The sequence below is a fragment of the Scophthalmus maximus genome, chromosome 14 (assembly GCF_022379125.1).
Source record: "Scophthalmus maximus strain ysfricsl-2021 chromosome 14, ASM2237912v1, whole genome shotgun sequence".
Taxonomy (NCBI): Eukaryota; Metazoa; Chordata; class Actinopteri; order Pleuronectiformes; family Scophthalmidae; genus Scophthalmus; species Scophthalmus maximus.
This window is the reverse complement of record NC_061528.1, coordinates 8,152,427-8,179,825: the sequence shown is the minus strand read 5'-3', so window position 1 is coordinate 8,179,825 and position 27,399 is coordinate 8,152,427. Positions and strand designations below refer to the sequence as shown.

General features: G+C 43.5%; 1 protein-coding gene across 4 annotated transcripts in view; it reads left to right on the top strand.

The window, feature by feature from the left end:
- myo16 (myosin XVI) overlaps window positions 1-25,449 on the top strand; it is an 82,361-nt gene extending 56,912 nt beyond the window's left edge. For 3 of the 4 annotated variants that reach the window (XM_035604283.2, XM_035604284.2, XM_035604282.2), the window contains exons 27-35: window positions 1,968-2,173; window positions 8,239-8,341; window positions 9,221-9,317; window positions 9,417-9,690; window positions 11,461-11,843; window positions 11,948-13,195; window positions 15,536-15,688; window positions 16,610-16,695; window positions 22,200-25,449. In XM_035604283.2, coding sequence (XP_035460176.2) covers window positions 1,968-2,173; window positions 8,239-8,341; window positions 9,221-9,317; window positions 9,417-9,690; window positions 11,461-11,843; window positions 11,948-13,195; window positions 15,536-15,688; window positions 16,610-16,695; window positions 22,200-22,370 — 2,721 coding nt within the window. In that variant the 3' untranslated portion in view covers window positions 22,371-25,449. Of the gene's footprint in view, window positions 1-1,967; window positions 2,174-8,238; window positions 8,342-9,220; window positions 9,318-9,416; window positions 9,691-11,460; window positions 11,844-11,947; window positions 13,196-15,535; window positions 15,689-16,609; window positions 16,696-18,079; window positions 18,187-22,199 lie in introns of all 4 variants that reach the window. The other variant, XR_004784343.2, reaches the window with a different exon arrangement.
- Window positions 25,450-27,399: the final 1,950 nt, after the last annotated feature.

Sequence of the window (27,399 nt, the reverse complement as noted above, 5' to 3'; positions counted from 1 at the left end):
GTCCTTCACCAGCAGTTGTGAATGTGTTTGTCTGTCTGTGTGTTAGCCCTGCAATAGATTGCTGACCTGTACACTTTGTACTGTGCCTCTTGCCCAGTGCATGCTGGGACAGGTTTTTAGCTCCATCTGATCCTGTACTGAATTGGCATTAATCATATTCTGTTTCAAATATATTTGTTATAAATAGCTGCCACAAGTCTACAATTAAGCAATTTGTCTGGAAAACCAAGTTTTGTCTTATACTTACCTAATGAATTCCTGGCATTAGAAATAGTGCTTGTCTTTGTCTAAGCGTCTGTTTATTGGTACTGTACCACATTTACAACATCCCTCAACTGGGGAAAGTCAATAGAAAAATTTGATTTAATGTTTTAATGATTTAAATCAGATGAAACCAAGTTAATTTCATCTTTGTCTTTATTTTTTACTGAATATCCATTTCCTACAATTTAGTCAATTTAGAATTTAGTTCTTTTTGGTTGATGCATTATCGCACACTCACTCCCTCATAACACTGATCATTATTCTTACTCGTACACAAAACACAGATTTTCCAACAGTGTAACCCCGAGATCTGTTGAGTGTAGAATACTGTGAGTTCATAACTATGTAAATTAACAATAATATTCAGTTAGAGGGGAGCAGTTCAGTGTCTGCTGGTGATGCAAGGAGGCTGAAATGTGCTCAGAGAAGCAGTACCTTCGGTTTGAATGAAGCCAGTGTGTTGCACAATCAGAGTTGTGGGCTTGTGGTCGATGAGTCCCTCAGGGAATGCCAGGGAAGGAGAGAGTGGGCTGAAAAATGATGCTGTACCAAGCCAAACATGAAGCCCGCCACATGAATGAATGAACAATGAACAACAACCACTGTGTGCCGTGCACACCAGTTTGTGTGTGTGTGCATGTTTAGAGGGAATGTGAATGCTTGTAGTGACGTTCAAAGATGAGGTGAGGTGCTGAGCATTGTACCTAACGGTATGCAGAGTATATACTGACGTCAATTTGAGTGGCAAAAACACAGATGTAAGTGTTTATTGGTATGTGCATGTGTGCGTTTGCCTGTGGCCCTGTTGCCGTGATCCGATCACACGTGGACGGCTCTAACCACAGGCGCATTTGAGATCCGATCACTCAGACACATAGATGTACTTTTACTTCTGTTTCCCATACATTGATTTATTTGTGCCAGCCTCCAACTATATCAACATCGAATGCCTCATATTGATTTTTTTTATTTTTTTATCTTTCAAATAATAATTAAAAAAACGTTACTTAGCTGTGCCGCTCCTTGCCCCGCTCTCTCTCTCTCTCTCATTCAGTCACACACACACACAAACACACACACACACACTAACCAATCTGTCATAGTCAGAAAAATGACAACACATTTGTTTTGTGTAAACAGAAATGATGTACGTCATGTGTATTTGCATACAGAGCGGAGAGGCGAGATCTGGTCAGGTGGAGATGCATTCTAATGCCAGGTGTGAACTTATGTGCTCCGAGTCTAACACTCGTAATAGGATCACCCAAAATGCATGTTAAATGCCAGGTCTGAACAGGGGTTGTGACCTTGAATGTGGCATCTTTGAATTCAGGGCTGGGAAGAAAGTTCCCTCGCACTCACTCAGCCATCGACCGAGCAAAGAGCTCTTTGTCTTTTCCCTCAGAGTAGAAAAACACCTCCCAAAAATCAGACCACTTTGTCGCAAACAAAGCATGATCTCACTCCAATCACTGGGGCTCGCAAATCAAGTTACGACATCAAAAGAAAAGGGCCAGAGAGGAGCCATCCCTTTCATTCTGTAATACTTACTGTACAAGTCGGAGTGCTCTCCCAACCCAAACACTAATAAATATTGTCGATCAGGGCATGTTATTGAATCTGCTATTCATGTCTGGTATTCTGGTTGTAAAGTTACTGGTGAGTGCCTTTGACTGTATCCTTTCTCCTTTTCCCTTTTTCAGAACTCGCTGTCAGAGGTGATCAGCAAACTGCAGGCTTGCACTCCCCACTTTGTGGAGTGTGTGCGTCCCAACGCCAGTGGTCAGCCAGACAGTTTTGACAGCTTCCATGTGTCGACCCAGCTGCAGTACATCGAGGTGCTTGAGATGGTGCGCATGATCCGTTATGGATACCCGGTCCGCCTCTCCTTCCCAGGCTTCCTCAGCAGGTCAGTGTCGGAGCAAGTCGTGTTGTTACGACGTGCTGCGATTGTCATAAGTCGTCCTCTGAAGTCATTGCTCTATCTCTGTGTGTAGATTCATTCACCTCATATGGTCTTCTTCTTCTTCTTTAAGGGGAATGATGATGGGTTGTACCACTGCTCTTTCTTCTTTGTCTGTCTCACTCATTTTTATACACTATCAGTCAAAATGTTAAAACACCCCCATTTTTCTTTTGTTCCAATGTCAGCAGTTTGAGTCCATTAAAAAAACCTTTGATGAGAGGTCAGGGGTAAAAAAAAGTGTGTGGCTCACTGAGCCAATTTAAGTCAAGGCTGTATAGGAAGACCATTTTTTTATTCATTTCATTTAATTGCATACACAGAAATGACAGCTAGCGGGGCTGAGAGGAGATAGTCGCTGGATTTTTTTGAATCACAGACTATACCTTTAACAAAGTTAGTCAGAGGAGTTGGTCTGGGGTTTCTTCCTAAAACCCAAAACATTAGAAGAGCAGACCAAGTTGGTGACTTCACATGATGGTAGAGACGCTCAGTCTTCAGAGTTAAACTCCATGAATCTGGTTTGCGATGAACTTTGCAAAAGGTGAAAGCAAACCACACGGCAAGTTCAACTTATTTGGATGAACTTCAGTGTCCACAATTCCTTGTTTTTAAATTTGTCAATCAATTATGTGTCTCTGATTTGAACATTTAATTGTGTTCTTTTTAAAAACCAGCTGAAAAAAATGTGTGTGTTCTAAAACTTTGGACTGGTGGCTGACAAGCTGACAATTCACGGAAACCTAGAAGTACAATTTAACCTTTCAGAGTCTTACGGGAGTCTACCGCAGCTGATGAATGTCACTATCACATTTCCCATGTCAGGCCGACACACATTACCAGTCAGTTGTGTGTAAGGTCACTATGTCCCACACTTAAATGTTAGACATTAGTACCACTGTCATCTCTTCCTTTACTCCTGCACTATGTTCCTTAGTTTCCCTGTCGTCAGGTTAATTAACTCCTTGACTCTTTCTCACCGGCCCTTTTTTTTGTCTCCCTTTTTTCTCCCCTTTTTTTGTTGAGAAGCGGAGAGAGTAATGTGTTTCTGTCACACCACCCCTCTTCTGTTTCTCTGTCTCACTTTCTGTCCCTCACGTTTAGTTTGTCTCCCTGTTCTTCTGACTCCGAGAATCAGTGGAATACTGAGAGGATTTATCTAAGTCTCTCTCTCTCTCTCTCTCTCTCTCTCTCTCTCTCTCTCTCTCTCTCTCTCTCTCTCTCTCTCCCATCCTCAGTCCGTCGCTCAGCCTCTTGCTCTCTCTCTTTTTGAGGATAAAGGGATTAACGCAAACATTCCTGCCAGATAATAGGAGAGGACAAAGCTGGTCACATGAACCGGCCCCCCCCCCCCAAAAAAGTTTCCACTACTCGGCTGTAAACATCATCTCACTCACACACACAAGTACAAAAAACATCCAGCATCCAGACATCTCTTGTCCTATTCTTTAATGAAGAGAAAACAGGATGAATGATACTGAGGCTAGTCCTAATTTAAGCAATGAAAAGCAAATGCAAAAGAACAACAAACACTGTGGCTCACACTCTTATTTTGTAAACTGGAGGGTTTCTGGTGATATTTGTCGTCCCAAATGAATTTTCCACTCGACTGTCAAGTTACACTTAACCAGCAAAGGAAAAAGAGTAAGCTACAACCCAAGCACTGTAAATTGTGGAACTGGTCGATTTATTCTAGGTACAATCCGCACATACATTTGATTTTGCTCAAATACACACAAACTGAAAGTGAAACTCTTTTTCGCGAGGGCAAAACCAGAGCAGAAAATCGAATCTGGAGAATTGAATTGAATCCAATAGGTTGTAGAGCCAACACTCGTTGTTCAAGCTATAATTGAAAGATTCTTGGTGAGGCTTTTGTGAACGCAGTTTTTTTAAAGCACTATGTGTGTCTGAGCATGTGTATGTGAGTCTGTGAGTTACTGTCATATATTTTTTTAAGCAGCCATGTGTTGTGTGATAATCTCTGTGTGAGCATCGGGTGTGACCGGCAGATAACTGAGCATCACAAGGGCCAGCTGGCTGCCAAACAAGGGAAACTTAACCGTTGGGCTGGGCATGAACCAGAGCATATGAGGTCGATAGTCTGTGTTTATTCTTCAGTGAACTGTTTCAGGCGTACAGTAGGTGAAGATGATTTTCATTGTAACATTGATCTTGTCAGAGATCGCAGGCTGGTTTCCCTGACTTCTCTTTCACATATGAGAAAATGGAAGCACCCCTGAGGTGATCTGAAGCGATATAGTTCAGTGATATAGACAGGATACAATATTCAGTAGGGTTAGAGAACCATGATTGTTTTACAAACAAAGAAACCTGCTCCAGCTGGTGCAGTGGGTGGATGCATGAACCCCACCACGAGTGCCTCCTTGATGTATTCCTCCTGGCAGGAGAGGGGGTGTGGAGAGGGGGCAGAGATGACTCGGAGGTGGACAAACAGGCAGTGTGACGGCAGGGTGGTTCCTCACTTATTGCCGAACACTTTATACCGGATGAAACTAGAAGAAACTAAATCGCCCCCTTGATTGGCAGAGGCGGGATTAGTGAACTTTCTGTTGACCGGAGTGGCATCTGCAGGAATAGAACAAGAGGAAACAACCTTAGGGTTTGTAGAAGCCTCACAGCTATGTTTAGACGTGAACTCCGGATAATCGGTCCGGACATTTTTCAGAGTTTGCCGTTCACGTATGATGAATGAAGCAGGAGATTGTCAGAGTCAGACACGTTCACACCGATAGGAAAATTGTGGTGTCTGGGCAGAGCATGGAGGAGGCAGACAAAACATGTCACCTTTGAGGTTCATTGAAATAGTTTTTTCTTCCAGTCCCTGCACTGAGCTAATATGACCCAGACCAGTCTGTTGACCGAACACAAAGAGATGATATCAACACACTCTTCCACCTCATAAAATGCTTCTTCGAAACCTTGAACCAATACTCTATGGGAGTATAGTCTGTCAGTCTACTGGGACTGGCAACCGTGATTTAATCACAAAATTTCAAATTAAAATCCTATGTATTGTAGAAAAATTAATCAAATTACGGTAACGCTTTAAACAGTAACACATAACTGCCTAGCACTGGTGTGCATACGTGCTCTGTGTAGTTGTTGTGTTCATACAAATGGACTTCTTGTGTGTGGCTATGTCTGACGTGATTCCCCCTTTTCTGCTTTTAATATATTAAGGCCATGCTTAATGTAAGTGGCTGCCACTCACAAAGACACCAGTCAGCCCAACGGCCATTCATATCTTTCTGTCTCTCCTGCTCTGCTCTCAGCACAGACGGGGCCGATGAATGAACACAGAGAGGAGGGAGATGCTGCAGAGCGTGGGCGAGCTACACTGCTGTCTTCGCAGAGCGTTTTCTCACTCAACGTCTCACTTTTATCACATATTCTGTCTTCCCGATCCCAACCTTTTCTACTTCTTTCTTCTTTTTAGTGTCTTCATTTAAGTCTTTAATTTTAATTTTCTTTTCTTTTTCTCTCTGCCTGTTTCCGTTATGTGCACACATACTATAGCTGTTTTCAGATTAGCAAAACTCCGGACAGAAAGAAAAGGCCTTAAGGTTCTTAGAAGCTTCACTTGTACAGCTGTTTTTAGACATTAACTCAGGAAAATTTGGTTTTTGAGTTTTCCTTTTAACACATGACAAACGCAGCCGGAGATTGACAGAGTCAGATGCATTGCGATTTTTACTGCTGTATTCTTACAGTACATCGGCTCACTGACATTTTCCAAAAATCTTACAAGGGGGCTGGCAGGAAACGTTGACTGGACATCAGTGCATGTCTTAAGTAGCTCTCCTTTCCATTTTCACTCTCTCTTTTTCTAAAACGGGCCCTGAGCCTTGCCTAACGAAAATTACTGGCCAATAAATCAACAATTAATCTTGAGGTTGCTATATTCTTGAGAACACAAACACACCAGTGTGCACATTGAAATACACGCTTGCACACTGGGACCGTGCAGACCACTTCACTGAGTCACAGAGGCCCCTTGAAGCGAATTACATTAGTGTCCTGGTAACCAGAATGATTTATGAGGAAATCTATTTTACTGTTGATTTTATTTGTCTTTTATGATACCTTATGTGTTTTGTGGCCAGGTTTATTTTCTAGCAATGTGTAAGGGTCAAACACTACCACTTGAACCTTGTTACTGTTAATCCCAGCCCTCCATGTGCATACCTTCCCTCGCTTCAACGTGCATCGTTAGAAAGTGCGTGACAGAGAGGCATCAGTATTCATAGAGCATGTCACAAATGCAGCTGACAAGCATATAGGTCATATTTCCTAAATGGCTTGTTTCCAGTGGGTCCTCATCATCACCTTCCACTAATGGATAAACACACATGTGTAGGCTATTAAGTTTCCTGCGGAAGAATATCCATCATTTCAGTCCGACCCCCTCCCGGGGTGAATGTACATGACTGAACAAAGCCAATATGCTTTGAGGACGTGGTAACTAAAAGTTTGTCAGATGGACAAGAGCAGCTACACAGAGGAAATGAGTGGTTTCATTTCCAGTTGCCTTCACTTTAGTCACTTTATCACTTTAGTGACGCTCAATAACGGTGGTCACTGATGCCCCTCCGTCACGTTAGCGCCCTGCAGCCCTCCATTTCAACTCTTATCAAAGGGTTTATTTCACTTCTTTGGCTCGACATGGAGCCCCCCTGGGTCTTGTAAAAGCAGGGACCAACGATGGTTTTGATATCCTCATAGGAAAGGTCATGGGTTTACAGAGTTCCTTTTGTGTTTTATGGGCTCCGGGGGACAGCGTGTGTTGTCTGCGGGACTGGTATTACCATACAGAGTGAAGGTTAGGGAGAGTTCAGACAGACCCCTCTCCTCACGCGCACTCGCTTACTCAACATTGACAATACAGGTGGTTTATGCCTCCAGCCATCTGCTTGTTAAAGTCGTCTCATCCGATGTGTGATATTATCGTCCGACTCTGCCCCTCGTTGATAAAACAACAGACTGTGAGCACCGCCGGACAAAAAGCACTGAGCAACTGATTATGACGTTCAGGGTTTTTTTTGTATTTTGGTTCCTTGACATTCCTATTTATTTCAAAAAATGACTGATATGTGCTGTTACAGTATATACTATTATATATCCCTAACTCAATTTCGAAATTGAAAACATTGGGGCAATATATGCCCTGTGCATGTGTTGAATGTAACCCAGTCAGGTATAAGTGTTTATCGTCTCTAATCTTACTGGTTGCAAATGCATCATTTAAATGAAATCATTTTCTGACTTCATATTGATGTAAAATAGACAAACTTCTCCATCTCCTGAGTCTTTATTGTCATGGAGACTTTAATGTAATGGAGGAGTCATTAATGTATTCATTTTGTATCAAATAATTTGCTGTGAAAAGTCATCTTTAAATCTTTCTCACTTTGTGGCCATGAAGTCGTCCTGCAGCAGGAGGAACATGGCTCTTAACTGCCCTTCAGAGGTAATCGCAGTAACTATGAAGGGGAGAATGTTTTGTTTTTTCATTCCAGCCGCATGTTCTTATCTGTTCCAGACATTCAAATTGGCAGGTTTCACTTCATTAGTCAGTTTCCACTGACTAATGAAGTCAGTTACATTATGAATGTCTGCACATTCATAATTCAGACAATATAAAAAATATATACAGTTAGGTACATATAAATATATGTACCTAAACCTTGTAGTTTCTGTCTGTGAATTCTGTATCAAGATAGCTCACTTTCCTTTTCTCCCCTACCATCACTGGCACAAACAAACCACTGTCTCCATCCAGCTGACCATTCATAGCAACGGTTGCCCAGGGAAACACCAATAGGAACAGATGCTGTTCGGCTGGTCTGCCGTATGACCCCACTGACCCTTGAACCCATTGTTTCTAAAAAGAGGCGGTGCCGCCTTGTCGTGCAAAACTTTTGAATTTGGCACTGTGAGATCCTTTGGCTCTGCTGCTCTGATGTTCTCTATTTCCATCTTTGTTTCAGATACAGAGATATTGTCGTCCCGACTTTGGGAAACAAGAAGAAATTGTCACCAGAAGAGCGATGTCGCTCAGTTCTGCAACAGTCCAAACTCCAGGGATGGCAGGTAGGCTTGTTTGTGTGTGGGTGTGTGTTGTGTGTGTCCTTCTTCTTTCTCAGCCTCCATCAATAACAAAAGATTTGCCAAATTACTCAATCCCTGACCCTCTATTTGAAAGATCCCATGGAATCTTTGACAGCCCGTTCCAGCTGTCCCACCTCATCATAATTCTTCTCACACACTCATACACGCATGCACACGCACGCACACGCGCGCACACACACACACACACACACACACACACACACACACACACACACACACACACACACACACACACACACACACACACACACACACACACACACACACACACACACACACACACACACACACACACACACACACAGAGAGCAGCATGGATCCTTTTGCGCCACCCCACCCCTCCCCCTCTGTCCTGTCTGCCAGACTGCTGTTGTGTCTGAGTGTGTGACCCTACAGGTCACATCAGCTCTTGCCTCACACACGCAAACACACTCCTCAACAATGCCCTACCACCACCTTTTCATACAGCCCTGCTATACACACACACACACACACACACCACTCAAATAAGTAGTGTGTTGGATTGAATAGTGTCTGTGGAAGTATGTCACCCCACAGTGCATCTGGTGTAGAGTGACCTCTGTCATCCCCCAAATCCCCCCTAAGTTCAGGAAGTGAATGCAGTGTCAACATACAAACCCAGCCTCCACACCCACCTATCACCATTGCTGCATCACTGCTCTCCCATCGCTCAACTAGCAAATCACACTCTTCTGAGATTTCCAAAAGTAAACAGCCTCACAGGGTCTGCTGCCTTCTCCCATGGAGGCTGATGATGAAGTAGTATGTTTCAATGCTTTTGCGTTTATATTTGATTTATTAATTGTTTCCTTTGTGCAGATGGGCAGAAGTAAAGTATTCCTGAGATACTGGCAGGCAGACCAGCTCAACGACCGCTGCTACCAGCTCCATAAAAAGATCATCACATGTCAGAGAGGTAAATATCCGAAAATAACAAACCAACAATGAAGATGTTCTTTTAGATATTCTTCTCCGTCTCCGACACCTCTATCTTGATCTCCTTGTCATGTCACAGTTGTGCGTGGCTGGCTGGCCAGACAGCGGGTTCATCGCAGGCAGTCATTACAGCAGAAAGACGAGGGCAGCGTGCAGCATTTCCTGCAGGGGGCAGAAGACATGGGGCTGCAAACCTACGACCAGTTGGTCATCCAAAATGCATCCGACATTGCGCGAGAGAGCGACCGTCTGCGCTGCCATGGCAGCAGCCTTCGCAACACCCGTGGCAATAGCCCACCACTTGGTGAGAGGCCTGAGCCAGTGGGTAAGGAGGAGGACCAGCCTGTCAGGAGGTAAATTAGCAAACACCCTCCCAACTCACACGCCATCATTCAGATATTTAAATATTCAAGCCATGTAGATGAGCAGCACTACCGATTACTAAACATGAATACATCCCATCAAGACTGAGGTCTCTCTAATAAGGGATTTTATCAGTCACTACAATATGATCTATACCACAAAATAACAAATGATCTGCAGGTACCATCCTTCGCAGGATTTACGACTGTACAAAGGAAATGTTTCTCCTAAAGCGTGTCTTTATTTGTGTGTGCCTGCGTGGCATGCGTCTTTTGTGATTAATGATGTTACTGAATGTGCAGTGTAGGCTGTTAATTGCAAGTGTCATGATGGATACTCAGATAATGATCTACGTTATCAGATTGTATTAGTGTTGTGAGCACCTATGGAACGCTATCCTTATCTCCACCTCACCTCATTCTAACACAACATATTAACCCTGGAGAAAATTGAACCCCCTTGGAGGGCTGAGTTAGAGTTCAAAATAGGCCATAAGAAATTATTAAATTATGGCCTTGTTTAAGATGATGCCTGAAATGTGACTTATGCATTTTAGCCCTAATAGACCTGTGAATGGCTACGTCTGATATATTTCTTTAGCCTTTCTATGGTATACTGCGTAACATGATTTATTATTTCAATACCATCTTTCCATCTCTGCATAGGAGGCAGTATCATTTGTTTTGACTAATGGCACTGTTGCATAATACAGACTTTTATATTAGGTTGATTGTGAGTGGTGACCAATATACTAATGTCTCAAGGCTTTGTTACAAAATGACAAAATAGATCTGCATTTAGGTAAATGTTGGAAGATCTGTTGTCATAAGTCCTCGAGAATACAGGTTTTTCACTTAAAATTATAATCTGGAACTAATGGCCAGAAATAAAGTTACATGTTACTAAATACAGTGGGAAAAGAAATAATTTGTGAATTACTTATTCATTTGAGAAAGGGAGGACCACAACTGACGCACAAAATGTGAAAAGTCACCACATTGCAATGACTGCAACAGCAAGTGACATTAGAATATGTTTTCATATATTTTGGAGGATGAAACTCAGTATAACATTAGTTTAAAGCAGTACATCCAGAATGATAAAAAAAAAGAAACATACACTCACATGATTTCTGTATCCTCTATGTGTCCTTGTACATGTAACATCTGCTGCTGGGACGGGAGACAGGTGCGCAGGGAGGCTTCGAACTGGAGCAGGGATGTCAGTGGGCAGACTGGGAGAGGCGTTATAGTAGCTGTATTATGTAGGGGATTAATGGGCACATACACACTTCTGCACACTTGCATGCAAATGCACTCAAATGCACACATTTGCCCAAACTCAGCTAATTTCTCAGCAGGTTTTTTTTTAAATTGCGTCGCCTGTCATCTACACGCATGGTCAGCCAGCACCCTCCTGCAATCATGGAACCGACAGATGGTACACTCAGATTACTGAAGGAAATATCAAACTGGAAATGTTATCAAATTGCTGCCAAGAGATTAGATTTAAAGCATAATCTCCTCGGTCTTTATCCTCCAATTGGCCTCCGTAGCTCAAATCGGATATTGAGTTTGAGTATACTAATGATAAAATTGCATAATTAACTCAATCAGAGAATATAATTGTATGGGAGGATGTTGTATGTTTGGCTAAGGCTTTTGTGCTTCTTTTGTTAATTAAGTACAAATGATAATATTCATGGTCTGTCTTTTTTTAATTTAAACATGTATTTTGTTATTACTTATACCCATTTGTAGGGTTGTAGAGAAAAGTGGGAAAGTCCATGAGAGCCTCGCCAATGGTGGGAGTCGAGTTATCCGCCACTTTCGGTCCAGCTCAGTGCCCATTCCCCTTGCCATCGAGAACATGGTCCATTCCTCTGCCAGTCCACCCATCAAACCAGTACTGCAGCAGGTTGCTCATACCAGTGAGGAGGGGGCAGGCGGTGGGAGTCTTTCGTCTCCGCGGAAGCAACCTCCTCCCAAACCAAAGAGGGACCCCAACACTCGTCTGAGTGCATCTTATGAAGCAGTTAGTGCTCGGTTGACAATGGCAGCTAAAGAGAGCCACACTCCAGAGGGCTACTGTTCGCCAGCTGGAAGTCCCCCTAAGTCCCAGCTGTCCCCCACAGACCCTGCAGGTATATCACCTCTCCTGGTCTTTAGAAGATATAACAGATGGTGTTTTTATGCCTCAGTGCTTTTGCCTTGTCCTTGTATTTATTGATTTATTTATGATTTTCAGCATTGTCCAAGCCCCGCCCCCACAGTGATGACTACACGACCATGAGAAAGGTGCCACCCCCCAAACCAAAGCGCAGTCCCAACACCAAGCTGACAGGCTCATATGAAGATATCAATGCTGTAGCACCCCACCTCAGCCAGCTGCGTCCCGCTGATGTGAAGCTGGCCTTGCTGTCGCGTGCTGGGGGATTTGGAGGGTTTGGTGGTTTGTTGCAGAAAGCAGCCTCTATTGATATGCCACAAGGGGTAGCGCTGAGTCTGTACCAGGGTCATGACGAAGAGGATGTGTACATAGAGATGTTCGGCTCCCAGCCGAGGGCTCGGAGCCTCCAGGAACCCCCTGACAGTCCAGAACAGGCTTCTGATTCAGAAGCCGTCTACGAGGAGATGAAGTATTTCCCTCAAGAAGATGGTGGACCTCCTGCCTCTGTGGTTACCAAGGCAACAAAACGTGAGACTTTAGGTCTGGGATTGGTAGGATTAGGAACATCTCCTCCTCAAAGTGGGGAGACCAAACGGATGGCATCAGGTGTGGCCGCTTCCATGGACATCGCTCACTCACAGAGCACGTCCAGCACCAAAGCTCAGCATGGCAAAGATGGCAGCTGTGACATCCCTGCTCCCTTCCCCAACTTGCTCCCGCACCGTCCACCTCTCCTGGTGTTTCCCCCTTCCCCCGTCACCTGCTCTCCTGCTTCAGATGAGTCACCCCTCACCCCCCTAGAGGTAAAAAAGCTGCCAGTGTTTGAGACGAACCTGAACTACGCAACTGGCCCAGACAGCCCCTTGTCCCCACAGTATGCCCGCCAGAGGGCTGACTCCTCCCCTAGCCTCACTGTCCTGATGCCAGAGAAGAAGTCAACACCTCCACTCACCCCTCCACCTCCACCTCCTCCGCCCAGTGCCGCCCCTCCTCCCTACAGACCTCCCTCACACTTCCCCTTCCCACCTGAGGCCAGCTTCCTGGCTCTGACACGAACAGCATCTGTCACAGGGAGCTCGGACTCCTCCAAAACGTCTTCACAAAGGGCAGGTGGTGAACCACTGGGGAAGCCACCTCCCTACTCCCCAGTGAAGATGTCTCGTCCTGAACCTCGGAGAGCACACTCATGCTCCTCCTCTCCCCTGCTGTTTAATCCAGCCAACGGCAGACCTCTGACCAGCCCCCTGGATGAACTCAACACTCTGTTCAGCTCTGGACGCAGCCTGCTGAGGAAGTCCACGTCTGGCCGGAAAATGAGAGATGGAGGTCTGTCAGTAATAATAATAATAATATATATTATTAATAATAATAATAATAATAATATAATAGCGCTTTTCATGCACCCAAAGCACCCAAGTAATGCTCATACACATTCAATCACTCACAGTTAAAAAAAACCACTTTGAACCCTCGTGGAGTCTAACATTTGTCCTTCTTTCCCCTTTTCCCTTAATTGCGTTTATTGGTTAATAATGGACTTACAGTTGGGATAATCGGAGTCAGACCACAAACAAATCTGTGAACCTGCTTTGCATTTGTGCAGGAGTTCACATGTCCATTATCTGTTCTATCTACTGTGATGATTTGATGTTCAAAGTCTCAGCCTTGACTGTGTCAGATGATTTACTGGGTACTGGGTGATTACCTTCTGTACGACCAGAGTGGTTTAGGCCGGTGCTGTAGGTAAGTAATATGCCATTGTTTTGTGTGCGGTTCTGTGACACACATGCCCTCACATGAACCGAGATGCACCAGCATCCAAAAGCCCTCCTCATAAATCTTCCTTCTCTACACCGGAAACGCCTCACATTAATTCAGGTGTTGTAACCAGCCACCTTCTTTGGCCCACTTAAGGCAGCCCATTTGTTACAGTCTACAGTGCAGTGCCCTTTGGCAGCTGCAGCTGCCTTCTAACATGTTAGCAAATGAGCTAGCTGGTGCAGCCCCCTGCACATCACACTGCACTGTAGCTATGATCTCGCTGTGTTTGAGCTCGAAAACATGCCGAGCACACAGACTCTGTGACAGTGATGCAAAGGTTGACCTTTGCAAAAGGAGGGCAAGCGAATTTGTCTCATGTAATACTGTAAATTAAATCAGTGGTTCCTGGAATCAGAGGTTTCAAACCTACAGGAAACGTCTTTGTGTTGTTTATACGAAAGCGAAGTTCATATTGAGAAAGCAAAGGGCCCATCAGAGAAGGTAGAAACTGTGTGTGTGTCCCATTCTGAGTCTCCGTTTCTTTGGAAGTGTATTAGTTGTGGCTGGGTTAATAATACATGAGCAGCAGCATGATGAGGATGGGCATCAAATATTTAACAGCTCACTCATGTTCTGCTGAAGCGAGTGTGACCTGCCCAGTAGCAGCAAACAGGACATCCTGGACAATTATCTAGGAGACAAGTTGGAAACATTACAAAGAAGTGAAAGTATTAGCTGCGTCGTCTCAGAGGCTTGTTGTTGTTGTTGTTATTGTGGAGCTGCGTGATTGGTCAAAGAGACACAGTTGTGTCATACTTCTATAAATGTAACAAGGTTAAAGGGCAGGTAGCTGAACTCCATATAAGAGACGGTATGAAAGCAAGTGCACATGCTGACACATATGCCTCAAATGACATCTTGAACTTGACTCTTCATCTGCACCGGGACGTGCGCAGAGTAAAGCGCTGGCGTCACGGAAACAGCATCTGTGTCACGGGAACCTGGCGCTGGGGTATTTTGAGTGGGCAAAGCAAGGGCGGACCGCTCAGATCAGAGCGCAGAGGGATGCCGATGGGCTTAACAGGATGGCCTACTTCCGTTCCCTCGGCTGTTAAATGACTGAGTGTGATACCTGACGCTGTGGGAGGGGCCAGGGGTTACAGTTGCTATCCCAGACATCTCTGTGAAGAGCAGCTGCCTCTCCTTCCTCCACCTCCCCTTCCTCATCCACAGGGAATGAGCAAACCACAGGAATGCCAGAGGAAAAGGGCAGGTGGTCTTGACAGGCTTTCAGGAAATCACTGTCATGAGATATCTCATGCCTCAGCTGCAACACTAGAAAATTCACAAAATTTAATAAAAGACCAATACTGTCTCATTACTGTAATAAAATCCAAATACTCACTTTGACTCAGCCCTTCACAAGCATGCGACCCTCACATAGACTCTGTGTCCCTCCTTTTCTACCTGGACTTTTGTCCCTCACAAACACACACAAAGTTTAATTTGCTACGTTTATATTTAGACGTCTTGTGACCATGGGGGGGACAAGGAGGCACACATTCTCAGTGTGGGACAGCAGCTGACAAATTCCCATTCACACTCCCACACACATACTCTAATATACCCGCAGTCTCATACTCATTCAGTGTGTGAGCAGCAGTGGCAGAGGCAGGTCATGTGGAGTCACCGTCCCACCAGTGAGAGACCTGAATGAATACTTTTTAAAATGCATAGGGAGGTACAAGGAGGGGTGGGGAATAAAAGAGACTGCATACTGACATTATTGGCCATTGCCCCCCCACTCCTAAGTACCCTCGTGATACTATGCATGATGGAATGCATAGTCAGATATCTACTGTAAATGACATGCACTGACGTGTGTTTTTTTCTTTGAATTCCCAGGATTCAATTCTAATATCAATCTGCCAAGTAGGGAAGAATGTGGCTCTGGGCCAACCTCGCCATCTCTGCTGCTACAGGACAAGAACGCCAACAACCACTCTTCCCACACCCCGAGTACCGCCCCCGTGGAGAACGGCAACCAGATCTCCAACGGTAACAGCCCATGTATTTTACATCTACAGTCAAAATTCAAATCACATTGTTTTTTTCATATGCACACTCATACAGTGGCACAGAGAATATCAAGTCTAGGTTGGACACAGCTCAGCAAAGTCTGTGATAATAGGTTCGAAATGTAACTGTAATTGTGTTTTTTGATAAATGTGAAATACCACAGTAAAAAATAAACCTGACTCGTGAACTAAGCCACGTCCCATTTTCCACTTCATAAAAAATGTTGGTCACCCCAATTTCTATTGAGTCCATCAATGAAAAGAAATAAGCTGAAATTGGACTACCTCCTTTTCTTGGTTAGTCTGTCAAAGTGTTCTCGTTTATTACAGAAAAATGTGTACTATCCGTCTGAGAATTTTGACAGTAACTTCAATGTTAATAGTCCTTTTTTTTATTTGATTGTGCTTATAAAAAAATTGAAAGTCAAATGTTACATTCTGTGAAGTCCACACTCTATTTAAGAGACACTGTTTTTTATTGCAACATATTGTTCAGTCCCAACCACCTGCAGTTCTGTTGATGTGTAGGTATCTAGACGTGCACAGTGTAGAGCTAAATGACACCGTTAACCAGTATAGTTTACAGTTTACCCAAAACAAGCCGAAAGGCCACGCGGTTCTGAATAAAGATTTGACTGCTGCTGTAATTAATGCACAAGCAGAGAGGAGGGGTTTCAAAGAATGAGATGAGAATCACACAAGTGACCTGAGAAATAAAGGAAGGGAGATCACAGATATCATAAAAGAGAACTGTGAATTTCTTCAGCTGCACTCAGCGAATGATTGCTTTATTCCTTAACATTTCCCTCTGCTTGAGAAAAGGTTGTTTCAACTCCCCGCCCTTCAGTCTGTACCTAGCTGCGTGTTTTGCTTCATGATGTGCTTCTGATATTGTGTTCAGGGTCGCTGGAGGATGAGAGTCATGGCAAGTCAAACTCCTCCAGCTCCGCCTCTCTACACAGACACATGGACAGCCATCATACTCAGGTAAACACACACAACCACATGCACTTAGTGTGTCACATGCTTTATACTGATGGCAACAGAGACCATTTTTTTTGTCCTTGCCTTACCTTCGAGCACCTTATGCAACACACGGACCTCCTCTTTAAAAATGTAAAATGTGAGTGGCATGTACATACACATGCTTGCACATTTAGGCGACACTAACACAAACACAATTATGGCACGACCACATCAGGCATGCATTTTGTTTTGGGTTTCTTGACATTTTGAGTGGACTGGAAAGTGGCTTCCCATTGACTGACACGTATCACTCATGACATGTGAGCTTTCTCTGGCTTTCCAGACAGGTGTACTGTTACAGTGTTGAATTTTAAAACCTGCATGCACACATACACACACACACACACGTTCTCATGCAGTAACTCATAAACACACACGCATACTCACACAGCCTCATTATATGGGACTGAAAAAATTGGAAACCGTCTTGAACAAAGAGCCTTTTGCAAACTGAGACATACCACCAACCTGGTAGACACATGTTTGTTAGAAAGTCTTTGTGATTAAAAGGAATAAAGACACATGGGCCTTATCAGCTTGATCACGCTCACACGGTGGATGTGGAAGAGGAGACGTCGACAGGGAGAACCAGTCACAACTGGGAGATAAAAACCTCTTATGACAGTTGTCATGTGTTGAACCTTCACCTCAGGCAAAAGCAGACACTCAATAGAATCTTTTATCCACAAAAGACCGGGGCCAAATTCTCTTTTGATCGGTTTGCTTTTATCTAAACAGTCAATCATTAAACTGGAAAAGATCCACAATTGCCCTTGTTATTAATAGACAGAAAATATTACAACTGAAGAGCCACAACATTCTGAGAACACTCATTCAGTCCTGTAAATGATCTCCTCATTAATGTTTGCCCTACGCTCTTAAAAAAAAAGTTTCACCGCATTGGAAACTGATTTAGATTCATCGCAGACGGCATCGCTCACTGATTGAGCTCCACCTTCAGTGGTGTATGAAACGCAAGGATGAGCAAAGTACGCTGTGTCCCACTTATGGAGCAGCTCAGGACACATTCGTAAGATGCTGCCACTAGAGATGTGAAGGCACACGGTGTACACAGTCCTCAGGTTGACTAAATGTTGTGCCGCCGCTTCCACAGTTGGGTTGAGCTCATCTAATGCATCTATTTGAAGCTCGTCTTTGTGTGTGCAAGATATAGTACTGAAGTGTCAGCACAGGCTGCTTTCTTAAAAGCTGTTTTCTTCTCAGATACATGAACTACTGGGCCATCCTTTTGTACCCCAAGTAACACTATCTTTCTCTCTCTCTCTCTCTCCCTTTGATTCTAATGAGCTTGGCTGTTACTCTCACTCCCTCCTTTATCTTCCAGAGGGGACATCTCAACTTTTCTCCGTTTGGTGCGGGGGCTGCCCTCTAAAACAGCGAGGGGGGTCAGGGGGGGTTTCACTGGAGGCCCTGTTCACATGTAGAGATGTGGTGAGTGTATGCCGTGCCTTGCTGCTCTCCACCCTTAATGGCAGTGTTTTTCATTGACCATGATAGTAATGATACTCATTAAAATCTGCCTCAAAAGTTTTGATAAGTTCACTGTAATAATTTTCTGAAAACATGGGTCTTTGAAAGAAAAACCATGAAAACCACTGCTTTTGCAGGACATCATTTCCCTGTTTAGCCCTTGTTTTTAGAAAGAAACTGCAGCTCTTGGGTTCAGCCAGACTCTCTGCATCAGTATTCCTGCACACAATCACCAACAAAACTGCTGTGGCACTGTAATCTGCCGATAGCTTCATCGTTTGTTCTCAGGTGAAATGGCTTCTAAAGATACTGAATTCAGACAATGTCAGTTCATGTCCATACAGTGCTGTAGGTGATGGTAAGAGAGCAATTTCAGCTATATCCAGTATATATGACGTGTGGATGATGGTTTGTTTTTGTTCCTCTCATGCAGCAGCATGAAAGGGAGGACGTTACGTGGGAGGTTTCAAGGTTGCAGGTGTTGTAGGAAATTAGAAAAGCAATAAGAGAGAATTGAGCTGTGTTGATGATTGTTGAGAGAATGCATCTTGCAGTAGACAAATGGTTTCCTTGTTTCCTTAAAAGCTGTTTTCGGATTGACTCCGGAAAATGTCAAAAAACATTTTCAAACATTTAGTTTGTATTTGTATTGTAGTTTATATATTAGCGTATATATCAACATTGGTACACATGGATTTGTGCGGCTGACGGACACTGCAGTTTTTATCGTTTTTTTATTCATCTGCTGGCATTTTATGTTGCTGAATCCATCACATGAACCTTTTTTAAGCTTTTCACAGACTCTTTCTAGAACAATTGTTGCCGCTGGTGGTGATGAATCTAAACAAGAGTTGTGTCCCAAATGTACCCGTTGTAAGACGAATAAAGGAATATCGTATCTTATTCATCTCACGACGTTCATCCACGTGTCTGACATTATCTCTTTGGATTGGGCAGAGAAACCGTGGCCTTCTATAAGTGTTAACCCTTAACCAAATTCACGTGTGTTCCGGAACATGTTTGTTATCATATTTTCATTCAAGAAATAGGAACTACTCTGACCCAGAATACCTTTCAGTTAAATGCATTCCAGGGAGTGTTTATGCAGGATTATCAGATCCAATGGGATAAATAAAAAGGAGAGGGTGAAGGAAGTAGAAGGGGGAGGATAATTCAGTTAGGAATGAATGGACTGGGTTGTTGTAGTCCCTGTAGTTAGAATTCAACACTAAAAGGGATAAACAGGCTGCTAAATGCTTGGAAGATGCTGATGTCCTTGTTCAGCTCTTCAGACAAAGTCTAAGCAGAAGTGTAGTGAAGCACTGAGCCACATGTTTGCTACTCAGAATAACAACACTTGAAGCACCATTAATCCCCTGTGTTTGCCAGGGTCAAAGCAAACGTGCGAGTAAAGGTCACATGCCAGTTTCTCTGAAATCCCCAGGTCACCTCACCTGTCCGCTGAAATTTCCAGGAAAGAGCTTACAAAATATGTTGTCAGTGGCCACTGCTACCTCTCCGCAAATCTCTCCCTTTGATGATGAAAAGCGTCATCAATGTTTTGGTGTATATAGACACATTAGCGTGTATAGTTGTTTGGCACTGGAATGTGTTTTATGTGGAGGAGCTGAGAGCATAATGTCACATCCTGTGGCCTCAGTCTGTGAGTGACACATTTGAATGACCACTAGTCGTCTTACATTATCATATTATTACCATGACATTACCTAGCCATTAACATGTATGTTCGGCTTTGGATATTGGCTTGCCCACATATTCAGAGGTCAGAGGGTTTTCTAGGAAGGAAGGGAGTGTCCTTGAGTGTCCTCGATGGGGAAAATGTTTTTAGTTTTACTACTTTATGAAATTAGTGGATCAATTGGACATCATATGAACTCATTCATATCCGTTTTGATAGATGAGATCTTATGAGGGGATACGGGTGATTTGGCTTTAAAAATATCCCTGTGTTAATAAAATGGAATGGACAGCATTAGTGGGGATTTTTAATTGTAAGTACGAGTGAGGCAAAAAATAATTTCCAGAAAGCCCAGTTTGAGTTCGTCATAAAACAACCGTGAACAACCTTCCAGCACTATGTGCTTGTATGGAAGTGGTCAGCTCAACAATTTTCTGGGTGACTTTGTGTTGCGTAAAAAGTTGAGACGGGTTCAGCTTTTTCTGCCAGACAACCCTGCGTTGTTATTTAAGGACCCTTTTGCATCCCCCCACTGACTGTCAATGGTGTGTGTGTGTGTGTGTGTGTGTGTGTGTGTGTGTGTGTGTGTGTGTGTGTGTGTGTGTGTGTGTGTGTGTGTGTGTGTGTGTGTGTGTGTGTGTGTGTGTGTGTGTGTGTGTGTGTGTGTGTGTGTGTGTGTGTGTGTGTGTGTGTGTGTGTTTTTTTTTTTTCATGTGTCCATGTAAAGTCACGCATTGCAGAAGGACATGGTGTTCCTACTGTTCCAGTAGCTGGTGTTCCTGGCTGGCGCCAGTGCAGAGAATAGCCTGGCTGGGAGGTGTAAATTATGGATTAGGTCACTGAGTATTGTGTTTGTGCAGGGCAGTCAATCTGTGTGTGTGTGTGTGTGTGTGTGTACTGAATGTATAGTGTTGTTTCATTATACTGTATGTCTTGCTGACTTGATTTAGGCCACTGCTATAATTCTAGCAAATATGAAAAATGGAGGATGGGGGCACAGCCCACTGAAAAAAAAAACAGGGTAGTGGCTTTAATGTGCCATAGAGCTCCATTGTTATTGAGGAATTATTTATATCACATCAATAAGCTATACTGTTACACTGGATGAAATGCTCCCTGTTTATGATTAACATGTGCACTGTAGTTTATTTTGAGCCGGTCCCAAATGTATTGTCCTCTGCCACACGGAATGTTTATCTTCAGCTGAAACTGTTCTGGAAATTACTGATCCTTGAAAAAAAATCTTGAGTAGGAACAAGTGGGCTCATTGGGGATGAGATATGGTAGGAAAATGTGGTAGACTGTAGAGTAATGCCAGCCTCATCCGTTAAATCTCATCTTGGAGCATGAAGGAATGTTTTTTTTTTTTCCTTTAACAGTACGTGAACTGCCACCATTATAACCTCCACCTCCTAATCTGATGTGGATCACCAGGGCCCCGTCCTTTTGCAGGTATTACTGACTGAGGGAGATTGGAATTCCCTTCTGATTGATTTACCTGGGTATTGACTGGTAGATGATTGATGATGTGCTCTTCACACACTCGTATGTGTGTGTGTGTGCGCACTGTGTGTGTGTTTGATCTGAGTGTGTGTGTGTGTGAGAAAATAGGAGAGCCACTCAGAGGTGCTCTGTGCACAAGGCTCCTCGCTGTAATTCAGAAGATCTTCTCCCAGCTGATGAACACGATGTGGGCTCCCTCCACAGATAGAGAAAATGGAAATGAGGTGCCGTTAAAGCTGTCAGTCAAAGACGGGATCCCCCCCCACGGCTTCCTGTTGTGTCTCTGCTCTCGTGAGATGGCTCGGCGCCAGCCGCAGATTCATCTCTGTGTTGTTCATTAGAATGATTCATGAGAAGAAATGACCCACTTTAAAGAGGACAAATCCAGCCCAATGATCGCTGGCTCATTCAGGATGATGAATCAGACAAAACTGTCCTGTTTTCTCTTGCTCAGTAGGTGGTAATCTCTGATGGAGACAAGATTAGAAGATGATACTTTTCATTTTCTTTCATCTGTGTGTAGGGGATTGCAGTGACAGGGAGATAAGAATAAAGCCTTTTTTTTGTTTATTTGTGTTTCGCTAAAACCACTGCTTGTATCTCACGCTCTCTTCCCCTCATTACCTCCAATCATAGCCTGGTCATATCCACTTTTTCCCTCATCTGCTCATTTGTCCATTCAGAAAAAAAAGTCATTACTCTATTTGTGTGATTCCGATGTAAACCTGCTCTGTTCTTTCTCGTCTTCTCTTCCTCCATTTTCACCCTCCAGGTGTTCCAGCGGCTACGTCTGTCCAGTGGGGATGAGCGCACCGCCATGGGAGAGCTTCTGCGATGGCGGCGAGCGCAGTGTGAGGGGCGGGGTGACTGGAAGCACCGTCCGCCTCAGTCCCCACCCCTGCCCCCCACACTGCTCTGGACCAACAGGAAGGCCTCTCCGTGACAGCAGCTGTGTGTTGCAGACAGTCACATGTATCAGCTGTGAAGTAACTCCCCCGCTTTTCTCTTTTTAACCACACTCGCACATGCTCTTTATGTCTTCTTTTTTTCTTCTTCTGTGGACCAAGTAACCTGAACACCCAGAGGCTAGGCTGAAGCTCCGTGCCCCAAAGCGTGAGCCGAGTCCCCGGGCTGAAGGTCCTGCCTCTCGACCTTTGACCGTGACTGTGGAGAAAGTCCCCGACCTATATGATAGAAGCTCAGCACTGTGACACTGAAAGTGTTACCCATGAGAGATGAGTGAAGAGCACACACGGCAGAGGTTCACGGGTTATTTTGTGATCAAATATTTTACTAACAGAAAAAATAATATAGATTATATTATTATTTTTTCTCAGTTCTTCTGAGATAAAATATATGATCAAAATATATCCATCAATGGATTTAAGAGCAGAGTCGCAGCATTGTTGTTGAAGTCAGATATTAAATTGTTTGTGTCCTGATGCACACGAAGGAGCTCCACCCCAAGAACATGGTGCTGATTATACTTGACATGTTGTCATGTGATGTTCCTGTGAGTGCTTGTGTGTGCCCCCTCCCCGAGTCTAAGACCTCTCCAAAGTTTACAAGCCAACCGACGCCATCGGACACTTCCAGTTTTTAGCTTCAGAGCACTGGATTTAGACATGGGACCATTCTTCAGGTACAAAGCTCTCACTTAACCGATCATGTCTAGGCTCCAAGTGCTACTACAGCCCTGGCAACATGCGACCAGGGGTCAGGGTAACCTCAGTAATATCCCAAGGTGCAGTTGTCTTCCCCTCTGTTACCACTAGCCTTTGAGGAACAAAGTGCAAACTACTGCACTTAAAGGGGATCAAACTACAAAATAACAACCTTTTGCTTCAAGGGATTAAGTCAAAGCTGAAATAACAAAGCTTTAACCACAAGGTATATAGTTCATGTTGTGAACATGAAGCTCTGTGCCAAAGTGACACAACTTATGAAAGAAATGTCTAATATAACAAATAGTTATAAAAACCTGATGTGTACAGTTGTCCCTCATATGTACAGACTGACATGAATGACCGTTTCTAAATCAATCAAAAGAAAATGTTGAAAAGAAAACGACAGTCTACGTTTATTTTTAAAAGTAGGAACTTAACTCTTGTTGTGTCTGAACAGTTTTGTGAGCTCGATGATGTTCAGGAACTCACGCACAGACGAACTGGATCATTGTACAGGCCCCCCTGTCCGTCCGTGGTGGGCGAGTCCTCACAGACGCCCACGAGTCCTCTCTTCGCCTCTTTTCCACACTTGACCCCCAACAAACTTGACCCCCTTCTCTGACCCCCGCCGCCATCTTCCTATTGGATCAAACCGGCTCTACGGGTGTTTCCATGGTAACTGCTATGTTATTTGTGACTAGTGGCGTATGTTGTAGCCTTTACTATGGCAGGAGACCAGAGATGGAACTGAAAGTCCAGGATGAGATGAGATAATACTGTCTATGATGGTGCAACTGGGATGTAAGAATGTTTTGGGTTAGATGCAATGACTAAGGTAAAGAGAAGAGGTTTATTTTAAAATGTGAATATCTTCTTTGTTTTTCTCCAGAATGATTGTCTATGGCTATGAAACTCTTTATACTCTATTTAAGATTATTTGTTCTCCTCCTCTTGATCCTGTTGTCCTGTTCCTTTGATGCAAGGCAGATGTTTTCGTTGTATATGGATGTTTTTATTGCACAGTGTTTATGTAGTGTCGTGTTGACTCCTGTAATGGGTTGAGCGTGTCTCGACAAGGAGTTTGACATTCGAGGATCGGTCCGAATTGCTGGAGCCACAAAGTATCAATAGCTCCAATGGATTTCTCATTCCCACTGATCACCCCGCAATGTGTCCGATTGATTCAGCCTTTACAAATAAGCAGCACCATCACTGGATCGATCTCAGCCGCTGTCGATGCGTAAAGGTGCACAAATATTCAAGAGGAAGTAAGAGACCGACGATGTCCACGACAGAAATGGCAAAATCATCTGATCTGCATTTTTTCCGACTGACTGGCTGAATGTATAAATATTTTTTTTTTTTATTTCACTGCCTGTGCACATCAATGAAACCCTGTGTAACTTATTACTGGAACATGCACCTGTATCTAAAGAGTGTACCCGACTGCTCAATGTGATTATTGTCTATGTATGCAGTTTATTTTCTTTTTAAAAGCAAGTTGATGATAAGATATCGAGCCGCTCCACATCTCGGTGCGGTGACCATGGCCGCGCGAGTTCAGCTGCACTGCAGAACGATGTCAGACATTTTCATTGTGGTGCGATTCAGCTCATTCAAATAAGGATTTAAAACTCATCTGTGATCAAACGACACCGACAGGAACCCAGATCGTGTTGGTCGACTTAACCAATGCCAGTGAAAGAGCCTCTATATCAGTCGTTATGATCAGTGTCCTGGTGAGTCTGTACGTTTACTGAAATTGTAAATTGAGGAAATGTTTGTTTTTTTATTGTCTTTTAAAAGCATATATTTGCTTCATACCTTGCATGACCACATGTTGGACCTAGCCCCGTATAACATGCTCATGCTGAAAAGATGTTTTTTTTTCTTCTTTGTCTAAAAAAAAGTGTCTAATGTGAAGAACTGCTTCCCACTGCACTGTGAATCACTGCACTGTCCCCTCATCTAACCACTCGTCATCTGTCCACCATACACCCCCCGTCCACACGTCGTGTCCCTCTGTACAATCCCTCATGACCGAGCTCAGTCTGTCATAAGCGAACCAAACCCAGGCAGCCAGATTACTGCCAGTCATCTCTGTCAGTCAGGAGTCGTCTGCTCTGAGATCTGCTCTCCCGGTCTCTCAGCACCTGAACAGGGGCAACTCACTGTCTTTCATAGTGTTGTTGTTTTTTTGGGGTTGTTTTTTGTACATAACAGAGTATGTTTTAACCCTGCATACATGTGTTTGTGGAAAGAAAAAAGATTGTATGTGATATTTCATAATTATTATGTTCCCAATGTTTTATATAAGTACTGTACCTGTACAGCAATAAAGCACAATTGTGTCAATGCCTGTGTGTCTGGTGTGTGTGTGTGTGTGTCTGGTGTGTGTGTGTGTGTGTGTGTGTGTGTGTGTGTGTGTGTGTGTGTGTGTGTGTGTGTGTGTGTGTGTGTGTGTGTGTGTGTGTGTGTGTGTGTGTGTGTGTGTGTGTGTGTGTGTGTGTGTGTGTGTGTGAGACAGAGGCTCGTAAAGTGTGATTTTGTCTTAATTCTTAACCTTAATGAAAAACTGTGACCATTTAACCTGTCTGTTTGTTTACAGGTCTTGGGTAGCATTACACGTGTGATCATGATGCTTTGAAGTGGGGATTGTGGAAAAGGTATGGACACTTTTAACAAAATGTGATGTATTTGTGTTTAGAGCATTGAAACAGCACTTTGACACCACCCTTGATATTTGACAGAGCAAAAAAAAAAAAAGGATCAGGTGTGACGGGCAATTAATAGTTTCAAATATATAGATGTTATCTGTAAAAATGTCTATATTGGCTGTAAAGTATGGTTTTAGGTGTTTGTGAGAGATGTGAAACATTTGACACATTCCACATCATAAGCTTCTAGGTAGAGCTGATTGTAAAAGGATGTGAATTGGGTTAATGTGTACGCCTTGGACAACTGGAGACAAACAGAACATGATGGGTGACCAGGTTTATGCAGGTCTGAATGGGGATCTGATGATAAGATAACTCCCTTGAAAGAAATGCTACTGTTACATTTTAAATCTGAGCACAAAATTGCAATTTCCCCCAGGAAAGTAAAATTCAAAACTATCTCCATAGGTAGATACTTTCAGCCGGAGGTGTGTGAGTTGGATGTGTTTTATATAATTCAGGTGAAACAACCCCTTTTAAGACGTCTGATGTGTTTGCAGGAGTGGTGACATTTCCCAGGGTGAGCGGCTGCCCTTCCTGGTATTTTAACCTGCGGTGGTTTCTGTTCAGAATCAGGTCAAGACAAGCAGCAGCCGAACGGCTGAACACTTTACTTCCCACGTAAATGATCCACTACAGAAGAGTCCTCCGAGTGTGGGAGAGTGCTGATTCATGCACTGCAGGTGTGCAGAGTATAGTATGTCACCACGGATCAACAAGCAAAAAAAACTGCAGAGTAGGTGGAGCTGGAAAGAAAATTGGGTAAGTATCTTGTCCTCTTAAGTAAAACTGACAATTCACTTGGTGTGCTCACTGGCTGCCAGCTCTACAGATTTGAGGTTTCTTAGTTGCTTCCAGCATCGTTCCCATCAAACTACCGCGTTGTGCCACATGCAGGATGACTTTAGTTTTATGGGGCCATGTTAAGAAAAACAAGCAACATGAAATATAGTTGTGATACGGGTAGTAAATAGTGATTTATAATGAATCTGCAACAACATAGCAGCATGGCTGATCACAGTCCATCAACCTGTATCATGTTGATTTTGTCTGACAGCTGGATTGACACTAGCGCTGCAACTAATGATTATTTTCATAATCAATAAATCTATTATTATTACTATTAGTTATTTTCTCGATTAATCAATTGGTTGTTTGATCCATAAAATGTTGAAAAATGTCGAACGTGTTTCCCAGACCCCAAGATGATGTTTTGTTTTCTCCTGACACAATATTCAGTTTTTCTGTCACAGAGCAAAGAAACTAGACATATTCACATTTAAGAAGCTGAAATCAGAGAACTCTGACTTGTTTTCAATAAAAACTACTTGAACCGATTAAACGTTTATCAAAATAGTTGTCGATTAATTTAGTAATCGATTACTAGTCGATAAACTTTTGCAGCTCTAATTGACAGTTTTGTGTTTTGCTAAAGAAAAACTAAATAGCTGAAGAAGAGATTTAGCTGTTGTCCAGGTCTCTATGCATTGGAGGGCTGTTTCCTAATTTATCCCCACCACTATAGAAGTGGCACCGGGGCCATGTTGTCATCCATTCCGGGTTGAAAAGGTCCACCATTACACAGCAA